Source organism: Jaculus jaculus, chromosome 14 (genome assembly GCF_020740685.1).
Source record: "Jaculus jaculus isolate mJacJac1 chromosome 14, mJacJac1.mat.Y.cur, whole genome shotgun sequence".
NCBI classification, from domain to species: Eukaryota; Metazoa; Chordata; class Mammalia; order Rodentia; family Dipodidae; genus Jaculus; species Jaculus jaculus.
The window spans coordinates 32,679,649-32,693,270 of NC_059115.1; the positions used below are offsets into that span (position 1 = coordinate 32,679,649).

A 13,622-nucleotide genomic window follows, 5' to 3' on the forward strand; every position below is an offset into this window, starting at 1 on the left:
CATAAAGGTGACTGGGGCCCACACTCAGGTCTAAGAATGCCTATCTGTACCTCCCTCCTCTTCATGGTTTGAGTTGACAAATAGCAGCTGCAGGTTTGGCTCAGTGGTAGAGCACTTGCAGAGCACATCCAAGGCCCTGGGTTAGATCCCAGCACACAGAGCGTCAAACTCCCTTCCTTCTTCACCTACTTCCCCCACCTTCCTCCCACAAAACCAAACCCTTCATCCAGCACATGTAAGGATGATAAGGTGGTTCTGGTTCCAGGCAGCAGTCACAGAACGCAAGAGAAGTGTTCAAAAAGACCTTGATTTTATTTTGTGATCAGTGTCAAATGCCTCATTCTCAGTGCAGGTGACCCTGCCTCCCCAGGAACCAAGTGGGGAATGGGGTCTCTTCTGGTGTTATGGCCTCCACAAGGCCTCAGGAAAGCCCCACACAGTTCTAAGAGTTGCAAAGACCAGAGGGTGGGAAGCAGTACAAGTGAGGGTGGTGGTCACCAGTCGGGAGGCTGAAACCTAGTCGTTGGCTCTGCTCATCCTTGGGGCTGCCATGTGCATGGTGGAGAAGGGGTGTGAGATTCCCCTTGCTCTCCAATTGCCCCTTGGCCAGGCATGGCTTGATTCCACTAAGGGCTCAGCTGTGAGGAGCAGGAAACTGTTGTGGGCTGGCTGCTTCACAAGGTGCCAGTGCTTGTGCCTCGAAGCCCAACACCACGGGCAAATTGTTCCAGCAGGCCTCCGATAGCACCAGAGGGACTAGGAGCTGCTGCCCGAAGCCCCACAGTGCTGCTATATGCAGCTAAGAAGGCCGAGCGGACCTCCTGTAGCCTTGTCTCCCGGTCACTCAGGGCTGCAAGCCTATGGGGATGGAGGGAGAGAGAAGATAAACACATTACTTTAGGGTAGGAGCTTCACTACCCACCAGGCCCATCCTCCCATGTCCAAATGCATAAAGCCAGCATTTGTCCTTGACCCTTAAGATTCCAAATATTTGTCTCACTCTCCCCTTCCACCTGAGAGCAACAACTTATATTGCAGTACTGACCCAAATTTTTGGATGGGTTACTATTCATCCCAGTGATGATGTGGGGGGAGAAGCAGCAGTAAATTTGCCCCAGCAGCTGTTGGCTCCCATTTCTCAGTAAGAATGAGCTGAGAGGTTTGGAGAGATGGCTTAGCAATTAGGGTGCTTGCCTGCAAAGCCTAAGGGCCCAGGTACACACAAAAGCCTGATGCACAAGGTGGGGCACATGTCTGGAGTTCGTTTGCAGTGGCTAGAGGCCCTCTCTTTCTCTCAAGTCAACAAACAAAAAAAAAAGTGTATATATATATATGTATTAATTTATTACGTATTATTTATGTATTATTTGAGAGAGAGGAAGAGAAAGAAAATGGACACACCAGGGGCTCTATTCACTGCAAACGAACTCCAGATGCATGCACTACCATGCACATCTGGCTTATGAGGGTTCTGGAGAACTGAATTTGGGTCCTTAGGCTTTGCAGGAAAGCGCCCTTAACTGCTAAGCCATCCCTCCAGGCCAAATAAAATATATAAAAAAGAATGAAGATGCTTGGGAGGCAGAGGTAGGAGGACTGCAGTAGTTCGAAGCCATCCTGAGACTACATAGTGAATTCCAGGTCAGCCTGGGCTAGAGTGAGACCCTACTTCAGAAAGAGAGAGAGAATGAGCTGAGGCACAAGTTATACCTGCCAGTAAGGAAGACACCCAGTATGTGGTAGTGGAAGACCTCAGCATTCTTTTTTTTTTTTTTTTTTTTTTGAGGTAGGGTCTCACTCTAGCCCAGGCTGACCTGGAATTCACTATGGAGTCTCAGGGTTGCCTCAAACTCATGGCAATCCTCCTACCTCTGCCTCCCAGAGTGCTGGGATTAAAGGCGTGTGCCACCATGCCCAGCTGACCTCAGCATTCTTGATGCCAGGACTTCCTGGGAGGAGGCTCTGGCCCTAGGAGACTCAAATGCCTGGGTTAAGGTCTACTGTGGAAACCCCTTGAACAACAGCTACACCTTCAGCTATAAAAGTGCATGTTTTTCCCTTCCTTGGCCACTTTGGGCATTGATCACATATGGAAAACTGGAAGTCTTGCTTCTCTCCTTGTCTAGAATGACAGGTCAAGAAGGGGACCAGGCTTATCCAAGTGTGAATTCCATTTGAGGCTCTTTGATACTGTCGAGGCTCTGAGGCTATCAGCAGTTACCCAACTTCTGGACTCAAGGTCAGGTACTTGCACAATGTACCACTACAGGGTTCCCTGGAAAGCCCTCTTTCAGGGCCACAGACCTATGTGAGACATGCTTCCACATTCCCATCGACCTCAGTACTAAGACTAGCCAGGCCCACTAACTTGGCACCCTCTAAAACCCATCCTTGGGGAATCCCTCCCTGGGAACCTGTCAAAGTTATTAGTAATGTACCCCCTTCCTAAGTCCGGGGCCTGAGAATAGAGGACAGTTTTGGGGTAAGGGTGAGGACCGACAACCCTAGGGATGTAGACTGGTGTGAGTCATTCATGAGGCAGAGAGAAGTAAGCAGCTCTGGGTGAAGGAAAGTCAAACAGCTTTTCTAGCAGCACTAAGAAAATGAGGTGATGCTAGAGGCCTGTACACAGGATCAACTCTCATGTCCAAAGGCAAATGGTGGAGACATGTCTCTCCAGACTTTTTTTTTTTCTTTCTTTTGAGGTAGGGTTTCACTCTAGCCCAGGCTGACCTGGAAATTCTCTATGTAGTCTCAAGGTGGCCTGCAATCCTCCTACCTCTGCCTCCCTAGTGCTGGGATTAAAGGCATGCACCACCACACCCGGCTATAGAATTTGGACTGTTTTCTGACAACTAAGTCCAAGGGCACTTCATTAGGAATTGACCTACACACACAACCAAGACCCAACCCACAATCTTGGAGGCTCTGAGCTCAAATAGGATCTGTTATCCTCTGGGAACTCTGCTGGTCTGGAGGTATGGACAAGAGCCCCAAGCCGCCTGCTTCAATACCTACCCAGGTAAGGGATGCTGTCAAGCAGGATAGGGAGGTCTTCTGTTGCTTCTAGAGATAATGCTTAGTTTAGTCAGGCTAAAGTAGTAGTCTCTACAGAGAAGGATTTTTTTTTTTTTTTAAGACTAGCTTTTTTATGTGAGAGCAAGAGACACAGAGAATTGGCATGACAGGGACTTTAGTACTCTAATAGAACTCCAGATGTGTGCATTACCTTGTGCGCATGTGTGAACTTGCGCACTTGCATCACCTTGTGCATCTGGTTTACATGGGACCTGGAGAGTCAAACAGGGGTCCTTAGGCTTCGTAGGCAAGTGCCTAAACCATTAAACCATCTCTCCAGCCCAAGGAATTTTTTTTTTAATCTTCCAACAAAATCTAAGAAATGGAATGGGGTTGTGGCTTAGTTGGTAAAGTTCTTGCCTGGCATGCAGGAGGCTCTGAGTTCAATCCCTAGCATGCATAAACCAAGCATAGTGGGGCATGGCTGTAATCCCAGCACTTGGGAGGTAGAGGCAGGAGGATTGTAATTCAAGGTAATTTTTAGCTATATAGCAAGTTCAAATGTTTTATAATTATTTTTTAATCATTGGGCTTTAATTCCAGCACTCTTTGAGGTAGAGGTAGGAGGATTACAGTGACTTGGAGGCTACTATGAAACTACACAGTGAATTCCAGGTCAGCCTGGGCTACAATGTGACCCTACCTCGAAAAACAAAACACAAACAAACAAAAAAACTAAGAGACATAGCTAGCTTCAGGCCTAGGAGCCTGGTTGCAGAGAAAGCTGGGCCAGACTTTGACCTTGAAAGCCCTATGGTAATCTCTCAGTAGCAGAACCACGGCCTGGGAATACCATCTGGGTATTCCAAGGTCTGTCTGTCTCGTTCTTGCTTGCTCCTAGGTGGAACCACTTCTTTCCCAATTTCCAAAATACTTGCCTCCATCTAGAGCACAGAGAGGGAAAGACTGCAAGTCAGTCAGCCCACTGTGTGTAGGTGACAGGAAGGCTTGCTGACAGCCCCTCAGGTAGCTACATCTGAAGAACAGGTGCTGCTCCCTGGGCACAGAAGCTCTCCTGCCTGGCATCCATGAACCAGTAAAGCAGGCTGGAGGGCATGCTGCTTCTCCAGGGCAGCGCCCTATAAGATTTGGAAGCCTAGTTTTAGAAGCTTGGAGGAAGAGGGTTTTACAGGCATGTCATCATATTCTCATCCTTGCCCAAAAGCAGAAGTGAAAAGGGTGGGGTAGTAAGTAACCCTTGGTTCTGCTAAGGAGCACAGGCTGGGGCTAGCGCAGCACCACTCTGCTCTGGCCTCCAGAATGTCTACCTCCTTTCTACCCCCACTGCTCTGCTTTCAAAGGATCCTCATACCAAGCAAATACTTGTACAGAAATAGTATCTTCTATAGTTACAGTCCAGCTAGCTTTCCCTCAGGGTACACCTGACACATCTGTGGATGGGCTCTGAAAGCTAGGAAGAATGAATATGAATACTATGCACTTCCTGAGCAGAACATGAGTGACCTTCACACCTTGGAATCCAGCAGCAATAGACAAATGGGAGACCCCAGGCCACTCCCTCAGGCCAGCCTCTGCTGGCCTACTCCACTTTCCCCTACTCCTGACCAGCACTCCTGACCACTCTCCAGTTTCTGACATAGGCAGGGAGTATCCTGCCTTCTCAAGCAAGACACTTACAGACAACGGTTAGGGAGCTCATCCGGGAAGCTGAAAGGGAGAGAGGAGTCTGTGTGCAGGACAGCCCGCTCCTGAATACTGCCACAGCCTGTTACCATCTGCCAGCTGCCAAAGTCTGTGGAGAGAGAGGATCCGGGCAGGGGATGGTCCACTGATCTGGGGCAGAGAGAGAGAGGGGAGATGGTGTATAGTCAGTCACATGCCTGACAGGGGCGCCTTGGGTGAGGGTACAGTGGCCCTGTGCCACAGCTCAAAGTCAGCTACTTTTTCCAAATGAGCAAACAAAGCAGGGTAAGGAGCACCTGAGAAAGAAGAGACTGTAAGGTGTACCAGGCAATGAGCACAGTGCTTTAGAGAGATACAGAAGCAAAAAGAACAAGAGCAAAGCAGGGTGGCAAGAGGCAAGGCAGACATGAAGCCTGGGCAGGATGTCTTCACTGGTCTCTGAGGCAGTCTCACCTCAATTGCCCGATAAGAAGAGAACAAGACTGAGGGACCAGGGTGCGAATGCAGGAGGGAATCCAGTGCCACAGAGATCTTATCAGAAGGGAAGTGAAGACAGGCCTCTTGGGGACTATGGAGGGTGGTGACCTAGATTGGAGAGTGAGACAGGAGCCCCGAGGAACCTCTTCATTTGCAGCGCCTTCCAGGAGTGAGAGTTTGTATTCAGGAGCATCACCCAGCAAACTCATGGGCTATGCCCAGAGGGAAGGGATGAATCAAATGAAGCTGCAAATGGACAGCTTCACCAGGCCTTTTGTGAAGGCTCTTGTTTGGGAATAAGGGAGAAAAGTTGTGATGCCACCTCCTCCCAACAAACTACCAAGCACTTGCCTCTGCCCTGGGCAGGAGCCTGACCTGGGACTGTGTGGTGGTGGAGGGAGATTAGAAGAAGATAGGGAGGCAACAAGCAAGGCCATAGCATCAAACCTGCAACTCATTCAGTTCAGGCTGCCCTCAATCTTGTGGCAATCCTCCTGCCTCAGGCCTCCCAAGTGCTGGAATTGGTCCTTTATTGTTTAATTCAAGTACAGTGAAGAACAGTCAAAGCGGCTCCCACAAGAGCTCAGAAATGATCAGAGAATAAATAGTAGTAGGACCCAGGGAGCAGAGGAAAAATATTTAGTGACCCTGGTACACTCAGCTCTTGAGGTGACAGCTACCATCAGTCACGAGGTCAAGTTCATTGTTAGTCAGCTCCAACCTGGAGGGAATACTGGGGATCTTTATCCTCCTACAGATAGGACTCAAGGTTACATACCAAGTTTTTTGGAGGGAAAGGTTTGAGATAGAATCTTATTTTTTAGCCCAAGCTGGCCTTGAACTTGCAGCAATCCTCCTGCCTTAGTCTCCGAAGAGCTGGGATTATAGGCATGAGCCACCATGGTACTTTTTTTTTTAAGGTATGGTCTCACTCTAGCCCAGGTTGATCTCCAATTTACTATGTAGTAGTCTCAGGTGGCCAGAGATCCTCCTAGCTTGGCCTAGTGAGTGCTGGAATTAAAAGTATCTATCTGGCCTATACCAGGTTTGTTTGTTTATGAGAAAGAGAAGGGGGGTTGGAATGAATGGACATACCAAGGCCTCTAGCCACTGCAAACAAACTCCAGACGCATGCGCCACCATGGGGGAGTCAAACCTGGGTCCTTAGCTTTTGGAGGCAAGTGCCTTAACCACTAAGCCATCTCTCTAGCACTTACAACAGTTTTTTTTTGTTTTTTTTTCCTCCGACAATCTGGTTTCCAGTTTAGTTTTAGAAAGGGTATTTATTTATTCATTATTTGAGACACAGAGAGAGGGAAAGAGAAAGAGAGAGAGAATGGGTGCACAAGGGCCTCTAGCCACTGAAAAGGAACTCCCAGACACATGTGCCACCATGTGCATCTGGCTTATGTGGGACCTGGAGAATCGAACCTGGGTCCTTAGGCTTCACAGGCAAGTGCCTTAACCGCTAAGCCATCTCTCCAGCCCCTACAACAGGTTATTTTGTTTGTTTGTTTGTTTTTTGAGGTCGGGTCTCACTCTGGCCCAGGCTGACCTGGAATTAGCTATGTAGTCTCTGGGTAGCGTCGAACTCACTGCAATCCTACCACCTCCACCTCCTGAGTGCTGGATTAAAGACATGTGCCACCACACCTGGCTTTACAACAGGTTTTTTTTTTTTTTTTTTAATATTTTTAGTTTTATTTATTTGAGAGAGGAGAGAAGAGACAGACAGAGATAGTGACCTTCAGCCACTGCAAATGAACTCCAGATGAATGTGCTCCCTTGTGCATCTGGCTTATGTGGGTCCTGGGGAGTTGAACCAGGGTCCTTTGGCTTTGCAGGCAAATGTCTTAACAGATAAGCCATCTCTCCAGCCCCTACAACAGGTTTTTAAAACCCAAGTTTGACTGCAGGTTTGTCCTGAACCAGAAGCACCTTGAGAGAAGGAAAACAGATGGCTTTTGATGTTAAAGCTGCTGAGAACTGGAACGCCTTTAACACCTGGCCTTGCCACATCCATCACTGGGGTGATCCTGTGGAAGGCATGTGAAGGCACCATCCAAAGAACAGGACATAGTCTTTAACCTGATGTTAAGCCTGAGGGTGACAAAGCTTGGCTTCCTGGTTTCTAGATGGAAACTCTGGTTAGGCTCAGGTAGTCTGTGAATCAGATACAGCCTCCCAGGAAAAGCCTGTCCTGGGCTTTCCCCAGGCATGCTGGGCCTTTAGCCAGCACAACCCTTCCACAGGCACAGCCTGGTTCCTTAGTCTCCTTGGCTGCTCTAAGTGATGGGTAGATTCTTTTCTAGTTCTATCAGCTTATGAGAAAACAGGCTCTAAGATTCAATGTTGAGGAGATGGGAAGCTGAGAAGGACAAAGCACTCCTGGAGGCTAACCCAGGGAAATCAGAGATGATGGGATGCAGTTACAGCCTGGTTCTCCTCAAGCATGTCGGTTTCCCAAGGGTAGTCACTTCCTTTTGCTTGCCAGTATCCCAGGGGCAAGACCAGCCAAGAAAAATACCCCGAGCAGTCCGATGGATTTGGCAGCAGGGCAACAAGAGGGTATATCTCCTATGGAAAAGAAAATAGCTCTCAGTGAGCATCCATTGTTGATGGACCCTAACTTTTTTTAAGGCTGACCTGGAATTCACTATGCAGTCTCAGGGTGGCCTCAAACTCATGGTGATCCTCCTACCTCTGCCTCCAGAATGTTGGGATTAAAGGCATACATCACCATACCCGGCCTTCCTGACTTTTTTTTTTTTCTTTTTCGAGGTAGGGTCTCACTCTAGCTCAGGCTGACCTGGAAATCGCTCTGTAGTCTCGGGTGGCCTCGAACTCATGACAATCCTCCTACCTCTGCCTCCCAAGTGCTGGGATTAAAGGCATGCGCCACCACGACCGGCCTTCCAGACATTTTTCAAGAATGAACAGGTTCCAAATGAACTTTCCTATCTGAGGCTTTTGCAAAGAACATATGAAGTAACCATTCAGTTCCTGTGTTTGAAAGCAAGGGGCCACACTAAGCAGAGAGGCACTCAGAAATACTGGCCTGGAGAAGCAGGAAAGGAGTCCCTAGGGAAGGGACCTGTGACTATGTACTCAAAGAAGGAAGGAAGACCCTGTTAGTTCAGTAACTGAGTTAACCTAATCAGCTTTAATAAGGCCACAAACTTTTCCATCCAATGCTGCTTCAAGTGCCAACACAATATAGAGTGAAGGGGCCTGAGCTCCACCTCCTATTTTTCTCCTCCAGGGTTTAAACCTCTGCACAGAGGGCTGGCTTCTTGATAATACTTCACTCCTTCAGCTGGTTGTAGCCAAGCCCTTCTCATGGTTCGTTGGATTCCTACCTCCTGCCAGATCCTCTATAGAGTGTAGTTCCAAGACATGAGGCTTCTGGCTAGTCCTTTCTATACAAGAATACCAACACAAGTAGTGGTCCTCAGATAAATTCTTGATAAGAATAGGTGCTTAACCATAGCTACAGTTTTCTAAACATTTGTGGAAAAAATGAGTATTTACTGTGCCAGGTACTTCACTTCATTGTCTCATTAAACCCAGACTTACACTGGGGCCAGGCTCAACATTCCACATTACAAATGCAATGGGGGAAACAACAACAACAACAAAAACAACAACAAAACCCCTAGGTTTACAAGGGAAGTGATTTATGCAATGGGGAAAACAATAACAACAACAACAAAAAACCTAGAACAACAACAACAACAAACTACATGTACAAGGGAAGTGATTTATTCTAACCCACACAGCTGGAAAGGGTAAAGCTGTGACTGAAATCAGGTCTAGCTGAATAATCTATCTAGACAATAATACACTGATTTCCTCTTCCTCTTTTTTCTTTTCTTTTTTGAGGTAGGGTTTCACTCTAATCCAGGCTGACCTGGAACTCACTATGTAATCTCAGGGTGGCCTTGAACTCTTGGCAATCCTCCTACCTCTGCCTTCCAAGTGCTGGGATCAAAGATGTGCGTCACCACACCTAGCTCTTTCTTATTTATTATGCATGCCATATTATATTATGCATATTATGCATGTGCATGTGGAGGTCAGGAGACAACTTTGAGGTGTCTGTGCTCTGCCTTAAGATAGGACTTCTTGCTGCTGCAAACGAGTGCCACTAGCTGTCTCTGCTGGCTTTGGATGCAGGATCCTGGCTTCACCTCCATTGTTGTAGTGCATCTGGATCACATATGTATGTGCCACTCTGCATTCAGCTTTACATGGGTGCTGGGAAATTGAACCTGGACTGGCAGGTTTTAAAAGTAAGTATCTTTAGTTGCAAGAGGACAAAACCCACCTGTGTAGAGGCAAGGGGAAGGACCCACAGGAAAACAGAACTTTGATCAGGCAAAGTTCCCTTGTCACTGGCCTCCTGCATATTTTTATTAATTGTTTAAACTAGTTCAATATGCATTTTCTGTTACTTGCATTTTGAAAGCATATCAACTAACAAGGCTGCCATAAAAAGCCTTAAGAATAGAACAGAATTACCTCTTTTAAGCCTCTGATTACACAGATTAGAAAAAGGAAAACGCAAATCATTAAGTGACAAGTCTACAGTCATGAAGAGAATTAGTATTTGAATCAAGTTGTGTACTTTTAGGGGACCTATGTCACCTGATCCAAACTTATTCTCTTCCCTCAACACCAATCCTCAATCCTGCCTCAGATGCTCTGGAATGATAGCACCATGGCCTCTGCTCACGTGAACACCAGCAGAAATGGTGCCTTCCCAGTCTGGCCTTCTGCCTACTGCATGTGTGTGCACATAAGCTCACCAAGGATTTCCACTTTCCTACAGCAGCTCCAGGGAATGTTTTGAGATTAAAGTTGACTCCTCTAGGTCTCACACTGAGATTGCCTTAGGTTTCTCAACACTCAGACCAGGTATGGAACAGTTCATCAGGCAAGAACAAAGGTTCATGGGACAGGAACACATGTGCTTCAGAGAAGCTTTTCTGTCTTATTGTGGGAGCTCACAAAAAATGGCAAGTTCTGGGATGAGTAAGATACCCTGGCTCAAAGAATGGGTGAAAGACCCAGTGTTCTGCCCTGACCACTGCAGGCAAGCACACCCACAACAGGTAAATGCATGGGGTGCCATATGGCTACATATATGTGCATTCTCCCTCCCCAGCCCCCCAAAACAAAACCCAAAATAAGGTGGCTTGGGACAGAGCTCACGGCTTTTTAATGAGCAGTTTTGTAGGTGGTGAAGGCTGGGGGAGCAGCTAACTGGGCTGTAGAGGTTGGTTCCTGTGTTGCTACTTAGCTATTCAACAAGGCTGCTGGGTGTCCCTCAGCCAAGTTCATCTGCTCTTCAGGTGGCTTGGCTTCAAGCTGGGCTCAGTAGTGGCATCATCCTCCTAGGTCATGGGTAGTGCTGTGCCAGCAATCCCACCCCACCCCTAAGGGATGTCTGACACCAGAGCACAGACCAAAGCCATGCTAAGTTAGAATGGAATGATTTCCTAGCTTGGGCTAGGGGCAGACATGTGAGCTCAGATTACTGGTCCTGTCCCTCACCAGTGCCTAGTCATATAGCCATTCTACCCTGGCAGTGAAAACTATTGAGAAACCACTATCACTATCTTCCCAGTGACAGAGGTTGAGCTGGGGCTAAGAATCAGCACATCCCAGATCTTTCCTCCTTGGCAATGATTAATGCCTCACAAGATTCCATCCATGGGGAAGTTTGCTTTAACAGGGACAGAGCCGGAGAATATGGAGCACATGAAATGCACAGCACTCACATTAGGAGGGAGTCTGGCTTCCTAAAGGGCTACTTTCCACACAGATCCTCCTGCCTCATTGAAGACAAGATGGGCTACTGTTACCCAAGAGGCAGAGTAGCTAATGACAGGATCCCTCAGGCACTTTAAGATAAAAGAGACTAAATTAATTTTAATATTAATGGAAAGACATAATTAGAATGCTCCAAATCGAAATAGTCTACTCCTCAAAACCTCTGGCAAACAGACATCCCATTCAGAAGAACCCTGCTGCCTGGCCAGTCAAGCATGGCTCTGGGCAGATATTCCCAGAATAGATCTGCTGAAGGATCAAACACTTCACAGTAACTGATGCACTCTTTGTCTGCAAGGTGCTCATCTAGGTCCAGCCATGCTAGCCTCAGCCTTGCTTAGGGTACACGAGGGCTTTGAGGCCAAGTGGTTTGCCCAGTTCTCCTCGGTCTACCATATGGTAGGGTCCTTCATGGCTATCCTAGACTAGCTATGAACATCTGAGTCATTCATAGCAGAAAAAGAAACCACTCATGACATTGAAGAAAAACTTATGGCTAGAAAGTGGGGTCTTCTGGCAGGAATAATAGGGGTGACAGAATGGTGGAGTGTGAGAAAAGTTAACAGGTCAGCATGGGAGTTCCTTATAGTTGGTACAGTTAGGACTGGGGTGGGCTCCAGACAGTTCTGAGGAAATCATTTGGTTTTCTCCTTCCTCTCCTGTTGTCCAGCAATGCTACACAGACAGAAAAGGAGACAGGAGAACCGTAAGCAGGAACTGCAGCCCAAGTAGCAAGTGTCACAGTACCACTGCAGCCCCAGAGTAGCCCCAAGGACAGCCAGGCATGCATACAGCTACAGGCTCACATGCCAGCCCCACGTGCAATGTATGAGCAGGTACAAGGCATGTGGGCTTTTCTGCCTAGCCCCATTTCTGTTCATCCTCATCCAGCAAACCTCTAGTGGGGCCGGGGCTATGGTCTTGGTTTAACAGACTCAGCTCTGACACCTACAGGCAGCAAGTGCTGAGGTGAAGGGCTCACCCTCAGGCAGGGCACACAGGACCCGTCTGGCCACAGCAGCTGGAGCTCCTGCTTGCTTATAGCTTATCAGCTCTGCTTCCCTGTGGAGAATGCTCCTGCCCCTTTTCCTCTGTTGCCTGCTCTTGTCTAGAGAGTGGAGGAAAGGCCCAAAAGATTTTATAAAGTGTTGCCTTATAACAGGCCTGTTACCAAGGAGGAAACTGAGCCCAAAGTTACAATGACATTACATGGTAAAGTAGGGCTCAAATCTGGAACGGACTCATGCCCATCTGCCAGAAGCCTCCGCCCCCCCCCCCCCCCCCAAGTTAGAGTCTCACTTTAGCCTAGGCTGACCTGGAATTCACTATGTAGTCTCAGGCTGGCCTCAAACTCATGGCAATCCTCCTACCTCTGCCTTCTGAGTGCTGGGAGTAAAGGCGTGTACACCACACCACACCACACCCAAAGCCTTCTTTGCACTGGTATTAAGGGTCTTTTAGGCCCCACACAGCTTTATGTTCTCTAGAAGGACTAGACATTCTCCAAGCTTTAGAAGGCAAAGCAATCCACAGGACCCTTTCCTTGGAGATAGGAGATGGAAAGAGTAGTACTCTCAGCCAGGAAATGTATTCCACAAGTGCCAGACCTCCCCTCAATGCTAATCCCTGGCTCAGGAGGCAGCACACAGCCTTTGTGGCCTTATCGTGGGTGCAAATGGCTGGATAAATGGCTGCTTTTCAGATGTGTGGCACTGCCATGTTTTCTGTAGCCACACATTTGGTCCAGCTCCTATCTCTCACTGCCCCATTAATGTGGACATGAATGTGAACAATAGAAGGGGCCCATAGCATCCATCTTATGTCATAATCCAGCCCCTCCAGCAGGGTCCTTACTCCTTGGGCTACTTACCTGGGTTTGGGGACCTCAAGGGGACTGCTACCCATCCTGAAGAAGTTGTCAGAATGGTTTGAGGATGAGGAGCTGGAAGACTTGGCCTCAGCCAGTCCATGGTGGGAAGGCAGACGGTCCTCAGAAGGCTGTGGCCGATTCCAGAGCACACTCTGTGGGGAGGACGAGTGGCTCTTCCTCCTGTGACAGAAGAGCAGGACTATTGGTTGGGGCTGCCCTAACATGCCAATGGCCCCCAGAACCCACCTTCTGTCTATGGAGAAAATGCCATACAAAAAACACTTGGTACTCTTCCAGACTCAAGTTCATGGGCAGCAAGGATTGGGGCTTTACAGAAGGGCTAAGATATTCAAATCACACTGGTTCACCAGCCTCAGAGAATATGCAAGAAAAGGATTCTTACTGCAGTAACTAATTCACTCTCCCCACACTGCAAATGCTATGCAAACTCTACCATGTGTATAGGGCCTCAGTTCCCATCACATTTCCAACAGAAGACCCTCCAAACAAGTCTGTAACCATTGTATATACCCACTTTTGTCTTCTTTAACTAAACTGGCCCCTTCAAAATGCTTCTCCAATACCTATCTCCCTGATCTGACTGCTGCTCCTTGGTTTCATGGGGAGCACCAGTCCTTTAAGCTCTTGGGCCACTACACAGTGCCCCTCACCAACCAGATGGTTGGCCTCTGAGGCCCGGTACAGACAGCAGGGGATG

At 48.0% G+C, this 13,622-nt stretch overlaps 1 protein-coding gene across 9 annotated transcripts in view; it reads right to left on the reverse strand.

Annotated features, from left to right (window-relative positions):
* Positions 1 to 291: 291 nt before the first annotated feature.
* Positions 292 to 13,622, reverse strand: part of Mtmr14 (myotubularin related protein 14) — a 66,797-nt gene continuing 53,466 nt past the window's right edge. For 4 of the 9 annotated variants that reach the window (XM_045133772.1, XM_045133770.1, XM_004651471.2 and 1 more), the window contains 3 exons: positions 12,905 to 13,084; positions 4,717 to 4,872; positions 292 to 858 (listed from right to left, as the gene is read on the reverse strand). In XM_045133772.1, the coding sequence (XP_044989707.1) occupies positions 675 to 858; positions 4,717 to 4,872; positions 12,905 to 13,084 (520 nt within the window). In that variant the 3' untranslated portion in view covers positions 292 to 674. Of the gene's footprint in view, positions 859 to 4,716; positions 4,873 to 7,599; positions 7,777 to 12,904; positions 13,085 to 13,622 lie in introns of all 9 variants that reach the window. The other 5 variants (XM_004651472.2, XM_045133773.1, XM_045133776.1 and 2 more) reach the window with 3 other exon arrangements.